The sequence below is a fragment of the Paroedura picta genome, chromosome 2 (genome assembly GCF_049243985.1).
Source record: "Paroedura picta isolate Pp20150507F chromosome 2, Ppicta_v3.0, whole genome shotgun sequence".
NCBI classification, from domain to species: domain Eukaryota; kingdom Metazoa; phylum Chordata; class Lepidosauria; order Squamata; family Gekkonidae; genus Paroedura; species Paroedura picta.
The window spans coordinates 46,726,364-46,742,481 of NC_135370.1; the positions used below are offsets into that span (position 1 = coordinate 46,726,364).

Genomic DNA, 16,118 nt, shown 5'->3' on the forward strand with positions numbered 1-16,118 from the left:
GAAAGATTACATCTTCATCAGCTGGAAGTAAGGTCCTTCTGACTTCCCATGCTGGAAATTTTGCTGCCTCCCAGACTTGCTGAGTTGCATCTAATATAATAAAATAATATTAATAACAACAACTCTTATAGGCTGTGCTTCTCAATACGACTCAGGGTCATATTGAGTTCAACACCAAATGAAATAACAATATAATACTGCAATAAAAATAATACCACTTAATGTTTAAAATAATTACAATTCTATTTATTTATTTACCTTTATTACACTTATATACTGCCCTCCCTTGCAGCTCAGGATGGTTACAGTAAGGGTTCACAGCTCATAATCCACTGTGACACTGGTACAATACAAAGGAAACATTAACAATTATAAACTTATAATATTCCAAACATTACAGCATTATAACTCATAACTGTATAACTTTCAACTGTTAACTGCACAACTGTAAGTGCAACCTTTGAGTGTGTGGCCGGGTCACAAGGTGCCCTATGCTGAGTCTGTTGTGTGCAGTTGGGGGGGACTTCTGGGGGTTGCAGTTGATGGTGGTGTTTCTTTGGCCTTGATCGAAAGCTTGGCAGTTAAAACCACCTATTTTGTAGACAGTATTGAGAATTAGTTGGGTGTTTAACCAGTGGAGGTAAGGTTAGTTCTCTGGCAAGAAGACCAGCATCTTCATTATGTTAATTTTCTGGCCGCAACAATAGGCCTGGTAGAAAAGCTATAGCTTAAAGGCGTTCTGGAACTTATTAAAGTCCTGGAGGGCCCTGATGTCACCAGGGAGAACATTCTACCAGGTGGGGGAGGGGGGATCAGAAGCCCAGCTGATTTTATTTATCTTCTCTCAATTTCAAGTTGTCAGTTGGCCCTATTAGTAGATATCCTTGACTCCGCAATTCCCTTCCCCAGGAGTAGTGTTTGACGAATTAATGCATTTTCCATTTGGAAAAGGATTAAAGATAGCTTTATTAGTTCATATGATCTATGTTTCCTAACTCGTAGAGTCTTAAATAATATCAAGTATCCAAATTTTAAAATATTAGGTGAAATTAACTCACATTTTAAAAATGGCTCTTCATCACGTAATGTCTACAATTCAGATTCATGGAATCTGCAGAACTTACCCAGCCTTCCCCACCACTGCTTTTCTTCCACGAAGCAAGAAAACAACTGTGTGGAGCTCAACCCTTGGAATTTTAAAGGGGTTGTTCAGTAACAATACTTTTGTACAGGGGGGAAACCACACACCTCACAATAATTATTCTATTCTATTCTATTCTATTCTATTCTATTCTATTCTATTCTATTCTATTCTATTCTATTCTATTCTATTCTATTCTATTCTATTCTATTCTATTGAGGAAAAGAAGAAGAGTTATTTCTTATATGCTGCTTTTCATACCAGAAGCAAGTATCAAAGTGGCTTACAATCTCCCTCCCTTTCCACTCCCTAAATTGACCAGATTGTCTCACTTTTCGAGCGACATCTGGGGGGACCTGGCAAATTGTATTTATGTTGCAAGTAAAAATATATATACCACAATACTATTTTTGTATTCTATGCGTTCTATGAAAAATTTTGTTGCTCCATAGAGACCAAATTTTTAATCAAGAACCGCCCCGGTCAATGGTGTCCCACTTTACCAATGTTAAAATCTGGTCACCTTATTCTCCCCACAACGCACACCCTGTGAGGTAGGTGAGGTTGAGAGAGTCCTGATATTACTGCTCAGTCAGAACAGTTTTATCAGTGCTGTGAGCCCAAGATCACACAGCTAGCTACATATGAAGGAGAGGGGAATCTAACCTGGCACACCGGATTAGGAGTCTGCACTCCTAACCACCACCAAGCTGGCTCTCCTTCTGTATCCCAGCTTGTTCTTTCTGTGAAGTAATACATGCAACTTCCCTTCAGGAAATTTATCTTGTAAGTGTATATTTGCTATGGTGCTCAGGAAGTTCTCCCTACAATGTAAGATCATAGCCACACCAGAATTATCTTCTGCCCTTCACACATGCCTTGTTTAAAGGAACTTGGGACTCAGGACTCAGGTCTCTTATGCCTATCTGATTTAAAGGTTATTTGTATGTGTTTTAAGAGATGACATCAGACATGAAAAACCTTTAAATCAGATTTACACTCATCTCTATCCTATTCCAAAGTTATTAAAAGGTGAAAGATTTATGCAATGTGAAGTTATCTGCCAACTCTAACAGAAGGCTGAAGCTAGTAAAGAAAACTGATATTACTCCCAATGATGCTAAGGGAAACTCTGTTTTGGCACTTCCCAACTTTAGGGGTTTAAATAAGCAGAGGAATCCCCCAAATTCCAACACCGGCTGAAACTCACAGATCCGCATTTGTGGTTCCACTTGCCACCGTCGCATGCTCCAGCTCCTCACTCCACTCAAAACTTGAGGAGCTGGCACAAACTACCACAGAGTTTTGCCCAAAAGCCAGAGTGTTGTCTCCAATGTACTGACATCATTTCGGTATGACAACAGCATATCAGGAAGCTCCCAATGCCACCAATCTGCTTCTACCTGGCACCCATTAGAGGTGTGGTAATCTCTTTTACTGTTAATCTTCCTAGTAATCAGGCCTGTGAGCAATTTTTGGTACCCTTGGTAAACAATGGCTTTTGGCACCATCCCCCACATTCAAGATAAAAGAAAAACCAGGAGTTTATATAGAACATTTACTTTTATTTACTTGCCATGCCAATGTAAAAATGAAGACTGTTTTTTTTTACAATGCATCATTAATCCTGTGACTATACATTATAGATAAAACTATTCATGTGAGTTAACACACTAATGTTCTTAAAACAGAATAAAAAATTTACTTTCATCTCAGCTGGCATTCTAGATGACCACCTGGTTCATTTAAAGTGGCAAAAAGAAGCTATGGTTCTCAAACTTCTTATTCCTGCTGAAAACTCACACTGAAGTCCTCGTCCTCCTCCCCGATTGCTGCCTTGGGGGCTGCCCTGCCACTCTGCCACCGGCTCACCTTTAGTGCTCTCCAGCGGCCACCATGGCTGGGGCTTCCCCTCAGCATGGCACTTCACTGCTGTTGTTGGCAGCGCCCACCCAGTGGGTGGCAGGAAATCAGGGGCGCTGGCGGGAAAGCAAGTGGAGCAGGGGCTCAGGCAGTGGTGACTTCCCTCGGCAGAAGGCTACCCCCTTCCCGGGCCTCAGTAAAATTGTCAAGCGCTGACTGGTCCCCGGTGATAAAAAGGTTGGGAACCACTGGAATAGTGGGCCAACAATTGGGGGGGGGGAATGCTTATGCTGCATAACACGATCACAACCAGGAGAAAAGGGCAGGAGTCTAGTAGTACCTTAAGGACTTAAAGAAGTGAAGAAGTGAGCAGTGACTCACAAAAGCTCATACTCTGCCACAAATTTACTTTAGCAAATTTAGCCAAATCAACCACTTTCCCCCTGGGGCCAGCTCCTAGTATGACTGGATATGAGAAATGACCAGGAGCAATAAAAATGTCGCACACTTCATTTCACTTGTCCTCCTTTCCTCAAACAAAAAGCCTCTGTGAAGGTCAGGGCTTTAAGTGACATAACAGCAGAGGAAGAGTGATGTGCAATTTGACCAATGGGGTTTCCATCTCAATCTTCACCTGACAGACTGGCTTCTAAGTACAGTTATTTAAGTACACTTGAGGGAATTTACTACAATCTAATTAGTGCTGCTGCCAGCTACAGTTATGATAGCGTTAACTGCTCTTCCCTCTGCTACTGCCTGTGTTATGCTTCAGAAATGCCTCTCTCCCCTTAGTATTTCACATGAAACATGGGGGAAATAAGAAACAACCCAGTAACTTTCATTCATGTTCTAAGATAAAAGACTAAGGGTATTTAGGAACAAAGGCTATTTCTGAATACCTTTCCTTTTCTTCCAGCATTCAGTGGGTACTGATTGGCAGTTAGCTGCTCTGCATACACAAGCAGGCTTAGAGATTATTGGTACCTGACAGAAAGTTGCAAGACCTTTACCCATCTGTCATAGACCCCATCCAATTTGGGACCAAGAATTGGTTCTAAACAGTAACTTGACCATTTTTGTTATAAGAGCAATTATGTGCAAACTTGCAGAATGGTTTCCCATACACGGCATGAGGTACTAAGCTGAATGCAAGGGTATGCCAGCACAAACACACACACAAATCTACTTTGACCTAAAGACTGTGACATTCACAATCCACACAGGTAGCCTAGGGGCAAATACTTTCTGACTCTGGATACATCTCAAAATTGACTTCTATAATAATATTAGTCATATGTAGCCACATATGCACAAACTGGGTTTCTAGTGCAATATACTTTCCTTAATGTGGAAATATTACAGCCACTCAACAAGATTGCAATAGCTGTGGTAATATCCAATAGGATAATTCTAATAATTAATAAACTAAGTAATATTATCCACGGTTGGAGGTCGGGGGGGGGGGATTGTTATTTTGAAATGCCAGTGAATACAAAGAAATGTAAAAGCACCAAGAGAGAGTTGGCAGGAAGCAAGGAATAAAAAAGTCCAGAATCTTCTGAACACCCTTCATAATACATAGTGATAGGTTAAATCAGTGTGGTATGGATTGTTACACAATCATTGCACAAACCAAAGAGCTCCAATGAACACATGATGTTCAGGATCACCGCTCCTCATTGACAATCAGGCTCTGCGTTCATTCAGAATGTCCACTCACCCATGTGACCAGGGCTTTTCTTAATCTTGAAGAACTCGTTTTGTGTGCCTTTCCAATACACCAATAAATATTTTTAAATGTTTAGCTATGTACAATGAAGAGTATTACAAAATTCTCCAAAGGAAGGCAGACATAAACCTCATTTGCAAGCTGCAGCAAATGAAAGTGTAGTCCATGGACAATGTATACCAATGTATACAATGTATACCTAATTCTCTCATTCAACAGCTGACCATTTGATTGAAACTGCACACTTATCCAGATGCTGAGCACTAAGTTTAATTTGTAAAGTAAATACATGATGGTTGTTGTTGTTGTTATTATTATTATTATTATATTTAAATGTATTGCCCACTTCTCCCCAAGGGCTCGAGGCAGGTTGCAATATTTGATTAAAAAGGTAAAGGTAAAGGTATCCTCTGTGCAAGCACCGGGTCATGTCTGACCCTTGGGGTGACGCCCTCCAGCGTTTTCATGGCAGACTCAATACGGGGTGGTTTGCCAGTACCTTCCCCAGTCATTACCGTTTACCCCCTAGCAAGCTGGGTACTCATTTTACCGACCTCGGAAGGATGGAAGGCTGAGTCAACCTTGAGCCGGCTGCTGGGATTGAACTCCCAGCCTCATGGGCAGACAACTTCAGACAGCATTTCTGCTGCCTTACCACTCTGCGCCACAAGAGGCTCTTAATATTTGATTAACCCCCAATAAAACCCCTTTAAAAAAGGCATAAAAATCCCTTAAATACAATGCAAGCATCCCTTAAATACAATACATATGTACCTGCAGGATATATGTGTATTCAACTATAACATATTAATAAGTTACTGAGGGAAACCTGTTTATTTCCCTGTTCTTCCCCAGAAGCCCAGCATTTGTGCTGAACCAGGTTTCCCTTGCCTATTGGCAACTGAGCTGGCTGAATCAGTTCAAGAGACGACAAACGGGTTCCATACTGAAATGATCCATCTGGAAGTTCTGTTTTTAGAAGCGACAGCAACTTGACACAGCTCCAAACAATATAAAACTGTAGGGAGAACTGATTTATCATCAGGTTTGGTCTACAAATCAGTGCATCAGTTGAAGTGAGCATTTATTATAAAACTGATGTGTTTGTGTTCTATTTGGCATACACTCCAAGGGTGCCTTATAAACGCAGTAGTTAAATCGGGGCCAGTTAAATGTGACTTGTCCTAATCCCATTATAGGCTCAAACTGCCTCCTTTTTATAAACTCTGTGTTAATAGTTTGGAAGAACAAATCATCATGACTAATTCATTAAACAAGTCTTCATTTTCAGCTTGCAAGTGGTCCAATTATTGTTCTTCATCCATTAATTACAATTATTTCCTAATGCTTAACTTGTTTTCCTGCACTTTAACTTTGCCCATCAGGTTGTCTTTTTCATTCTGCACTTCCCCTTGCTTTCACTGTGCATGACCATCAAGTGTTTTTTATTGTTGTTCTGCATTGATTCCATAATTTAAAAGCATTCAGATTCCTTTGGATCCCCCTCTGCTGTTCTTTGTCCAATCCTCAGAGACCCTCCATCTCCCATATTAAGACTGTTCCCTCCCACTCTGTATTTTCTATTATCTCCCCGTATCCACCCTGGATAGGTGTACAAGTTCCACTATTGCCTATGTTTTCCATTCTTTAAACGTTTGAGCTTTTAAAAAGTGGGGTGAGATTTTTGCTAGTCTTCAATCATTGGGGGAAAGAAATTGACAGGGAGAGCTTTAAAAGATGCATTTAATGAAAAAAGTTTCTCCTTTTTGTGGATGAAAGGAGATCTCAATGGAAACCAAAGAGCCCTCCCTCCCCCCCAAGCCCTCGCACTTATAGGATGTACCCTACTTATCCCGAATCGGAGCACAAGGCCAGAGAAGTGGTCAGGCATATGTAACTTTGCCTGCATCATGTGATGAGGTCAACCCAAGAGCAGCCCTGTCATCAACAAGCTCTAGGAGCTGCCAGGGCAGAGAGCATGCCATATGAGGACTGCACCCATTTTGAGTCTATGGCTCTCTCACTCTCCATTTGGGGGGCACACATCTTTTTGCACATCCTTTCATGGTGACCGGCTCCAGGCAAGGAGCAGAAGCAGTGGCCCCAGGAACAGCAGGGGCAGGGAAGGCACCCCAGAAGGAAGAGCCAAGCTACCCAGGCATGCTTCTTGCTGTGGCCATGTTCCCTACCCGTTGAATTGAGGCTGCAGTTGCAAAGCTATAAAAAGGAACAAAAATGTAAATGATGGAAAACGTAAGCCATAGTGGAGAATCAGAACCAATGCTGCCATAAGAAAACACCAAGGACCCATCACTAACTTTCTGCTAAGATGGCTACCTGAGTGTAAATACACCTTGAAGAATCTCTAAAACACACCCAGTGCAAAACTGACTTATAAGGAGATCACTACGCTCAATGCGCTGCGCATAAAATGAGGACATTTCAGTGCCGCAACACAATGTCTATTTTTTCACATTTGTATGCAATATACTCCATGATTTGAAGGAGAAAAATAGGAGGAAAAAGTTTCAAAATGCACACACAGCATTTGAAGTAAAGCCCTATCAACTCAACTTCAATGAAAATCAGAAGCTATACAAGAGAATAGGCTTAAATAATGAGATTGCATTGATGTGTTCTTTATTATGGAGCTCCTTAAAAAAATCCACAGCACTTTGTTTCACTTTCTCAGAACTATGCACTCCAGCAAAGAGAACAAGCAATACAGTATTTGTAGAGCGAGGGGAGGACAAGAATGTGTTGAATAATTATAGCTTAATATCTAATTATTTGCCTGGATCCAAAGAACCCACAAGCAGACATTTATTTTCAAACACATCTTCCCTACTTTGTATGTGTAGCTCCCCTATTGTTGCTCTATTCCAAAAGCAGCCTCTAAGTCAGAAGAATTCCAGCCACGATGAGCTTATGTGGGTCTACAGAAACTACAGAGCATCACCTATTGCATGAGTAAAGTGCTGTCCACTCAGGGCATTGTAGATCTGACACACATTTAACTAGTCAGATTCTGCGAGGAAACTATCTTTAACCAGTCAACCAGAATTAAAAGCAGTTCACTGAGCACAGACCAAGATAAATTCTGTGTATTGAGTACTTCAATTCATTGTGCCTGTCAATATTTTCATCTTGTAAATGGACTCTCTTCAATGACAAGAGTAATCATCTGTAAACCACTCCGTGGTATAAATAAAAGGCTAAGGGGTGTGGAGGGGTGGGCTCAGTCCGGGATGAAGGGGGCCAACGATTGGCCCCTTGCCCCCGGACTGACCAGTTGGGAGGCACACAGCGCCTGCCTCCTGACCCGCCCACACACCCCCACCCCACAATGTTCCCCACCTTCAAGTTTGCTCTTAGGTTTGCTCTTAGGTTCCACTGCTGGGGGGTAGAGGGCTCTGAGGCCCGCGGAGAGTGGGCCACACCAAAGCCGGAGTCTCGTGGGGGAGTGCAGCCGGCAGCGGAGGCTTCGCCGCGGCCCTCGGAGCAGGCCCACGCCGAAGCCAGGGACTCGCAGGGGTGGGGGGCGGGCAGGGGAGACTTCGGCGTGGACAGAGGGCTGCCCCGGCCTCTTCAAAGTCCATCCTTATGGACGGGCTTTGAAGCCTAGTAGAATAAAAAAGTGATAATATACAGCCAGTTTCCGCCCCCCTCAATAATCATTAATAAGTGATCAAATTCTTGAGAAACTTGATATTTATCACAAAGAGTTGTTACTTGGGGCTCTCTTAAACCTCAGCTTCCAGCCAGTAGAAAACAGGTACTTAGGAACTTGAAGGTACTCAAAGAACATGTCAAGCTGAGCTTGATGACATGCAAGAAATATTTTGTAGGAGAGTGGGTATCAATAGGGACAATGACTTTAGCTTATACCCCTTTTGGTTAAATGACTCTAATTTCTGCATCAGTTTGTATTGTTATTTACAGGCCTGATCACTCTTCTTCAGAAAACACAGTCAAACTCTGAACAGATTGGAATATTAGGGAAGACAAACTTTAGGCTTACCCCTTAGAGCAGGCAGCAGAGATCTCTCTTTCTTGTCATCACATTTGTTACATTCACTGAAGTACAAGAGCAGAAAGACATCCACCAGAACCCACATCAGCGAAGTGGCAAGTACCACTTTGCAGTAGATAAATCTCCGCATTTTTAATCGAGTCCTTCGTTAGTATACTGTAGTAAAGACAGCTGTTGTTCCAATGACGCATCCAAGCCAAAGATGCCAGCATGAACGCAACGATGAGAACATCCCACTGTAAATTAAGATGGGAGGGGAATGCAGTGAATTAGCAAATGACATCTAATGCAAAGACAATTCATTTTACTGCTGGCTAAATTATTTAAACAACTTTGATTAATTGATGCTGCTTTCCTTTTCAACAGAAAAATCCAAAGTGACACATATGACCAGTAATTTTTCAGGGTTTGCTTTGAAAAATTCCAGTTGCAGGCTATACATTCTGATGCAGCAGGTTGTAACTTTAACAACAAATATATGCTGACTCAAGACAACAGATAGCAAAAAGGCATAGGGTTCGGACCTAATGAGATATTATAGATCAGTAACACTCAATTTTACATCAGCATTACTACATTTTAGGACAATTTCACCATGTTAACTTGGATGCACTTTTTCTTGTACTTATAGCACATCCTATGCAGTTTTACCCTCTTATGGCTACTGATTTCATGGGTTTTGCAGGATACAACTCTCAGAAACTCATTAGAAAAGTAATGTTGACTATATTGCCAATTAATACATGCCCCAGCAAGCAATGAGAAAGTAATTGGGAAACAATTCTACTTAGTACATTGATGATACATTTTAGAACTGTGTTTAGGCAATAACTAAGGACACAAAAGGAACTGAAAAGAATATTTCCAAGAGAAAAAAAATGACACTGGATAGTTTTCACACATGAGAAATGCAAGATAGAGACCACTTCATACTTATACTTAATAATAACATATTGTCAACCCTATTTTTAAAAGAAATCCTAACACTGCTAATGTAATGGCAGAAGTTTTTGTTCATATTTGTCAATAGTACCTCATATCAGGTTTAGCTGTTGCAAGAGCAGACTAGATAAGAAGCTGAACTACTCTTTCACTAACACACTTTTGAAATTCAGTTTTCATGCCTGGGGAGAAATTAGAAGCTTGCAAGGTCATTCTATATGCAGCAATCAGCGCCCATGTCCACAGACATCAGCCCCTTAGGAACCCTCTTCATATGGACTCGTATCTTCACGCAGAATGGTACAGCATAACTGAGGTTACGGCAATATGTAAAGCTCAGGAGGAGTGATCCAGATAAATAAACTCCAGTTGGAACATACAAGAACATGAAAAAAGGGTCCTCCATGGCAGGGGTAGTCAACCTGTGGTCCTCCAGATGTCCATGAACTACAATTACCATGTGCCCCTGCCAGCTGGCAGGAGCTCATGGGAATTGTAGTCCATGGACATCTGGAGGACCACAGGTTGACTACCCCTGCTCCATGCGACTCAGGAGAGCAGTTTTCTGACAGGGGCTGTAAAACAAACATTTAATCCATCTCTCCAGTAATATACACCTTAAGGTTGTGCAATTCTCCAGAAGTCATTACAATATCTATATATGGTTACATTCCTTTGCCATAAGTTACACACTATACCCAGCAAATCCTTTGTACATTGTGATAGTCTCCTAGATAAGGAACTGTCACCAAAGGTCTGATCTCCCCCCAGATCTTCAATTTACGCACTTATTAAGCTAACCCTTCTCCTTCAAACTTGAAAAACTAACTTCTGGCTCTCAAACACCTGTCATAAGTCTTATTGGCTGATTCAGACCACCTCACTGATGAGCGTAGTGTCTCTGGGACCTAACTCTCACCTGCCATTTGGTAACCCATATTTCAGGCAATTCCAAATTAACTATATTTAAAATTAAGGGAACAGCTAACAGCAGTTTAATGTGTACTGTCCAAGCTTTCTTCATTAGACATGGGCACAACCCAGAGTACAAACCAAAAAATTCCACCAAACAGCCTGGGTCATGGCCAGAGGTCAATTAAATTCGCCTGCATCACCCTCTGATGACCCTTCCCTTGTTTCCAGTTTGGGGTAGTTCAGCAGTTTGTGCTAGAGTTGGGTGTGTCTGCTGCATCATCAGCATGAACTCAGATGTCAAACCGAAATGCCTGAAAAATATTTCAGCATACAGGTTCTCCATCCAACTACTCTTCCAAGAGAGGGAAGGGAACCAGTGCACAGAAATGGCTGTAATGGAAGCCAGCCACAGCTCAGGCAGTGGTGAGCTGTCAGCTTCCACTGCCTGGGCCAATCCTTGGCTGGGCTTGTTTGCAGACCCCAAGACATTATTATCAGTTATTTGGTGAGGTCTTCTCAGTTGTCCAACTGGGGAGATGGCTTCTGCTGTTGGGTTCCTCATAAAACCCAGGCACAGAAGCCTTGGAGGAGATGGATCTGAGTGGAAAGGCTGCAGCTTTTACTGCCAGGTGCCTTGCAGTATCCTGATACAGATGCCTCAGAGGGGTTGGGTCTGAGTTGGGAGGGGGACAAGTTTTCCCCACTCAGATCAGGGAGACAACTTCTGTTCTCAAAAGCATTTCACTCCCCCCACACTTTTTAGCAGAAAGAGGCAAAACAGACCACCCCAAATTAAAACAGTTCATTTGGGGGGGGGGGGGTCAGGGTTTGGGGGGTTCAGGAACACCCCCAAACCATGAAATGAACCAGAATTTTCTGGTCTATGCCCATCCCTAGTCCTCATCCTAAAACACTGTTTTTAAGATATATATATATATATATAATACAAGGATGGATGTTGTTGCATCTATTAAATTTGCATTTACAAGGTTAGAAACAACTGTCCCCAGGGCTTTAGTCAGCACAACACCTATTTTAAAACAGACAGGGAAGACAAAGACCATGTAAAATCTTTAAGGCCTAGCAAGTTAATAGGTCAAAATTCTCAGAGACCAACTAGACATTCACATTACAGTCTGTTTGGGCTTGGAATGCCCATGAGGTCCCCTGGTATAAGACGTCCTATGAGTAATGCAGCATGGGGAGTGGGCTGGCATGAATTTACACAGTTAAAACGACAACCCCATTCCCCTCATAGAGTGAGCCTTTCCTCTATGTTACCACACTTCCCTATTCCCTTTATAAATATATATACCTTTTCCCTACAGAAGAAGGGCCAATTCTCAGGAGTCCAAAGAATGACTGAACATGGTCCCAAGAGAAGCTTCTATCAGATGTAGCAGACTACACAAAAGCCCGAGGCACTTTTAATACATATTGCAGCACTGGAAATCCATCCATCTCTCTCCGGAAGTTTAACACTTCACTAGCTTAAATTATGCAAACAGTGTGTCTCAATATAGTACTCTTACCATAAGGATTTATTATACTGTGATGATACACGCGCTCCTGAATCAGAGTAAAATACCTGGAGACTGAGGCTAATGCAGCAGACTGCTAGGTGCCGGAGCAATCTTCGAACAGCATGCATCCAGTTAGGTTCATGGCTCTTTAATTTCCTCTTCACTATATTATTATGCGCCTTGGGCCACGATCCCAGGATACACTGGCTGCTAGCCCAAAGGTTCAATCTATCCAATATGTATTGGCTTCAAACACTGTTCTTTTCAAATGCCTTGAAAACCCTTTTAATTGAAGAGCAATGCACAGGAATGTTATGTTTTCTAATGTAAAATATCTGGGCAGGTGGGAAATTACAAATTCACCTAGCCAGAACTGAAAGCTGGGGGATTAGGTTTGACCCGAGCTTCCCGGTATGAGATTTCAAGGCGGGGGAGAGGAGCCAACTGAAATCCAGTTTTGCAATTTAGCAAAGTGTGCATCTTGGGAATATGGCACTCCATAATTGAAGAAGAGGGTGTACAAAGAGTGCATAAAATTGGGCTTTTATAGATTTCATTATCAAGGAGCCGTAAAAACATTACTGGTTAAAAGGAGTTCTTGTTAGCATGGTAGAAAGCCTGAAAGCTGCCTTATGTGAGGAGATCAGTGACATGCTGGATGAGCTGCCTGCAGAGTGGCTCTTGCTTGTAATAGAAATCAATTTGTACGCAGCACAGGCAACTATAAAGATCATGTAAATCATGTGTCCTGAACCAAGGACAAGAGCATTACGGAAATAAATTACTGCTCACTGTACTGCCCTTAAAGAGGATTATAATTGTTCTGGATTCATGATTTAATAGTATTTTAATACAGAAAGCGTAGATTCCAAAAGGAAGCAGGAAAAAACTGATCTCACAGGTTAGTTTTCCTGCCTTACAATTCACCCTCTGTCGCAACTATAACTTTAAAAAGACCTCCAGACATGCATGGGCATCCACAGACTTCACTCTACACCAGGGGTAGTCAAACTGTGGCCCTCCAGATGTCCGTGGACTACAATTCCCATGAGCAAATGCTGGCAGGAGCTCATGGGAATTGTAGTCCATGGACATCTGGATGGCCGTGGTTTGACTACCCCCGCTCTACTCATTCTGTTTGAAATATTCATTTAAGCCGTGCTGTAAGTGCTGGGAATTCTGTAAATTGCCATGGAGATTCATAGAGAAACTAAAGGGGAAATCACAGTGCCACTGGTGACTTTTCTTCACCTCTGGTTTCCCTGTTTTCTATGGTAATTTGTTCCTAGCCCTCCCACCTCATAAACTCTTACATCAACTGGATGAGAGGCGTGTACAGGAAGCAATAAATGAAATTATCAGTAGTCCTTTGGAGGGGCACCCAGAAGGCTCAACAATCAGAACCTGTATCTATTGCTCATTCATGCCACAATAGTCACCTGCATTCAAGATCCTAAATGCACTTGCATTTAGGTAGATGCTTAAAGAAGATATCAAAACCTCCTTTTCCCATTGAAAACTAATCAGGGCCCATTCCGCACGTTAGATAATGCACTTTAAGTGCACTTTAAAAGTAACTCTGTTTCACACAGCTTCAAAAGCACACTGAAAGTGCAATATCCAAGAGGTGTGGAATGGGCCAGGTATAAACCAATAAATGACATGTCAGCCAGTTCACAAGAATGCTTAGGGGAGAGACTGTGGCTTAGTGGTACAGCCTCTGCTTTACATGCAGAGAGTTCCAGGCTCAACCCTTGGCACACACAGCTGAAAGGACCAGGTAGCAAGTTATATGGAATACCTCTACTTGATACTCTGCTTATACTGGTGGTGGTTCCACAGAGACCCCTGATCTTGATAGATCCGTCATCTGATTCAGTATAAGGCAGCTCCATGTGCATCTTGGAGTACTTTCACACTCTTCCAAGTTATTCAGTAAAATATTTATACCTTGACTCTCCCATGACTCGATACATCTTATAAATTCTATTTCATGAAATAAGAAAAATGTATAAATGACCTCCAGCCTCTATCCCATTAAGAGCCCAGCAAATAGAGGACTTTGTAGCTCTTCCTAAACATCTCCAGATATAGAGGCCTCCTCACCTCCTCAGGTAATCATTCTATGCCAGGAATAAGCATACGCTCTAACAAGTGACAGGTGAACTAGCTGTGGGTGACAACCTAAAGACTGCATTAGAATTCTTTTCTTGGTGCTTGTCATGAATAACCAGTATGAAAACTCACATTATCTAAAGTGCACATTCACTTATTGTTTGGCAGGATGCATAGGAAAACCAAAGGAATCCCTTGAGCAAAGTTGCCCATTATAACCCCCAACATGAAGTATTGTGCAATACATGAAGTATTTAGGGAATACTGATGCAATATGGATAATTGTGAAGTATTCCTAAATTGAATTCAAAAGTGTGGCTACTTTCCTGAGGATGAGTTTAACTTCTTCGGCTGAACCCATCAACAGCTTGACTGTACCTCAGCTTTTGACAGCTGTTGCTTAGCAACAAAATTAGTAGTCTTCTCCACTGTACCTGTGATGCCTGTATACTCTTTTTTTAAAAATTCTGTAACATAAATCTTTTGAAAGAATTATGCAGCACTTCCAATACACAGAGAAGACTGTATACCTTCATATTTGTTAATCACATAATAAAATAATTTCTATAAGCCATACACAATTGTATAAAGCATCCAATGATTTGCAAAATTTGAGTGGCTGGCAAAAGACCAGGATACAAACCAAAATATCACAATTTCATCTCTGGAGTAATCTTCCTAAATAGCTTTAGGCAAGCCACTAGTCATTTATCCCTCCATCTTCAGAGAGAACAGTTATTTGCATACTTGGTCACCGCATAAAATGAGCCCATGTAATTCTTTTGTGATGGTTTGTAAATTGAAGTTTTTCATGAAACTGTTGCCAATGGTTTCCTTTACACTGTTTTGAATGTAGTTTCCAGAAAAATGCAAGCTTTTAAATTGAATGTAGTATGAAGGTTAAAGAGCAAAGAGCTAGCCAGGTCAACAGGTCGCCCCTGTGGCTCTCTCCCTGAGGCAGTTCTAGGAAGTCTGTAGAGCTGAGGGGGGAGGGGAGTTGGTTGCCGCCACAGGGCGGACATTTTAATTGGGTTTTTATGAGTATTTTAGGGGCTTTTACTGTGGGGAATCGTTGTGACCACCATGAGCCACTGTGTGGGAGTGCCAGGATATAAACTGAACTATAAATAAAATAAAAAATGAATGTCTGTAATATTAAGGGGAGGGGGGATAAACCATCTGACTCCATGACCTTTGACAGTGAAGGAAGAGAGTAAGTTCTAATGAGTGAGACCAACACTTCAATTTTTGTTCTTACAGCTTGCTTAGATCATTTTCTTCTGTCAAGCTCATCAAAGACGTTAGCTAACCCATAAACTTCAAGGCCATACGGGGTCAGGGTTCTGCATACCACAAGGACTGTTTACTTGCCTATACTCCCTGAAGAGTGACACACTCCATCCATTCCAACAGACTGGTGATCCCTGGCCCAAAGAAGTTCACCCAGCCTCAACCAGAGCCAGAGACTTTTCACCTGTGGTTCCAACTTGGTGGAATAAGCTCCCCAACCAACTCAAGACCCTATCAGAACTCAAACAGTCTGTAGGGCATGCAAAATGGAGCTCTTCCACCAGGCTTTTGGTTGAGGCTGGCGATGGGGACCTCCCTACGATCTGGTCCCATTTGCTAGGCAGCTCTGACACTCCACATGTGCCTTGCCTAAGGCTGCTGCTTGACTGTTATACTTCCCTCCTAAATTGCAAATCCCCAATGTACAATATTCCTAGGCTTTGATTGACGTTGTTCATGACTGCTATGTTTTTTGTTTATGTACTTTCTTGTTCCTGCTGTTTCTATGTGCACCACCAAGAGACATCACCTAAGGGGCAATATATCACTTAAATGAAGAAACACATT

The 16,118-nt window shown here is 41.9% G+C and overlaps 1 protein-coding gene across 4 annotated transcripts in view; it reads right to left on the minus strand.

Annotated features, from left to right (window-relative positions):
• The window catches only part of GALNT13 (polypeptide N-acetylgalactosaminyltransferase 13), a 313,273-nt gene that overhangs the window by 251,976 nt on the left and 45,179 nt on the right, over positions 1 to 16,118 (minus strand). For 3 of the 4 annotated variants that reach the window (XM_077320014.1, XM_077320013.1, XM_077320012.1), the window contains one exon: positions 8,755 to 9,002. The exons of the other annotated variant lie outside the window; for it this stretch is intronic. In XM_077320014.1, the coding sequence (XP_077176129.1) occupies positions 8,755 to 8,896 (142 nt within the window). In that variant the 5' untranslated portion in view covers positions 8,897 to 9,002. The remainder of the gene's footprint in view (positions 1 to 8,754; positions 9,003 to 16,118) is intronic. 4 annotated transcript variants of the gene reach the window in all.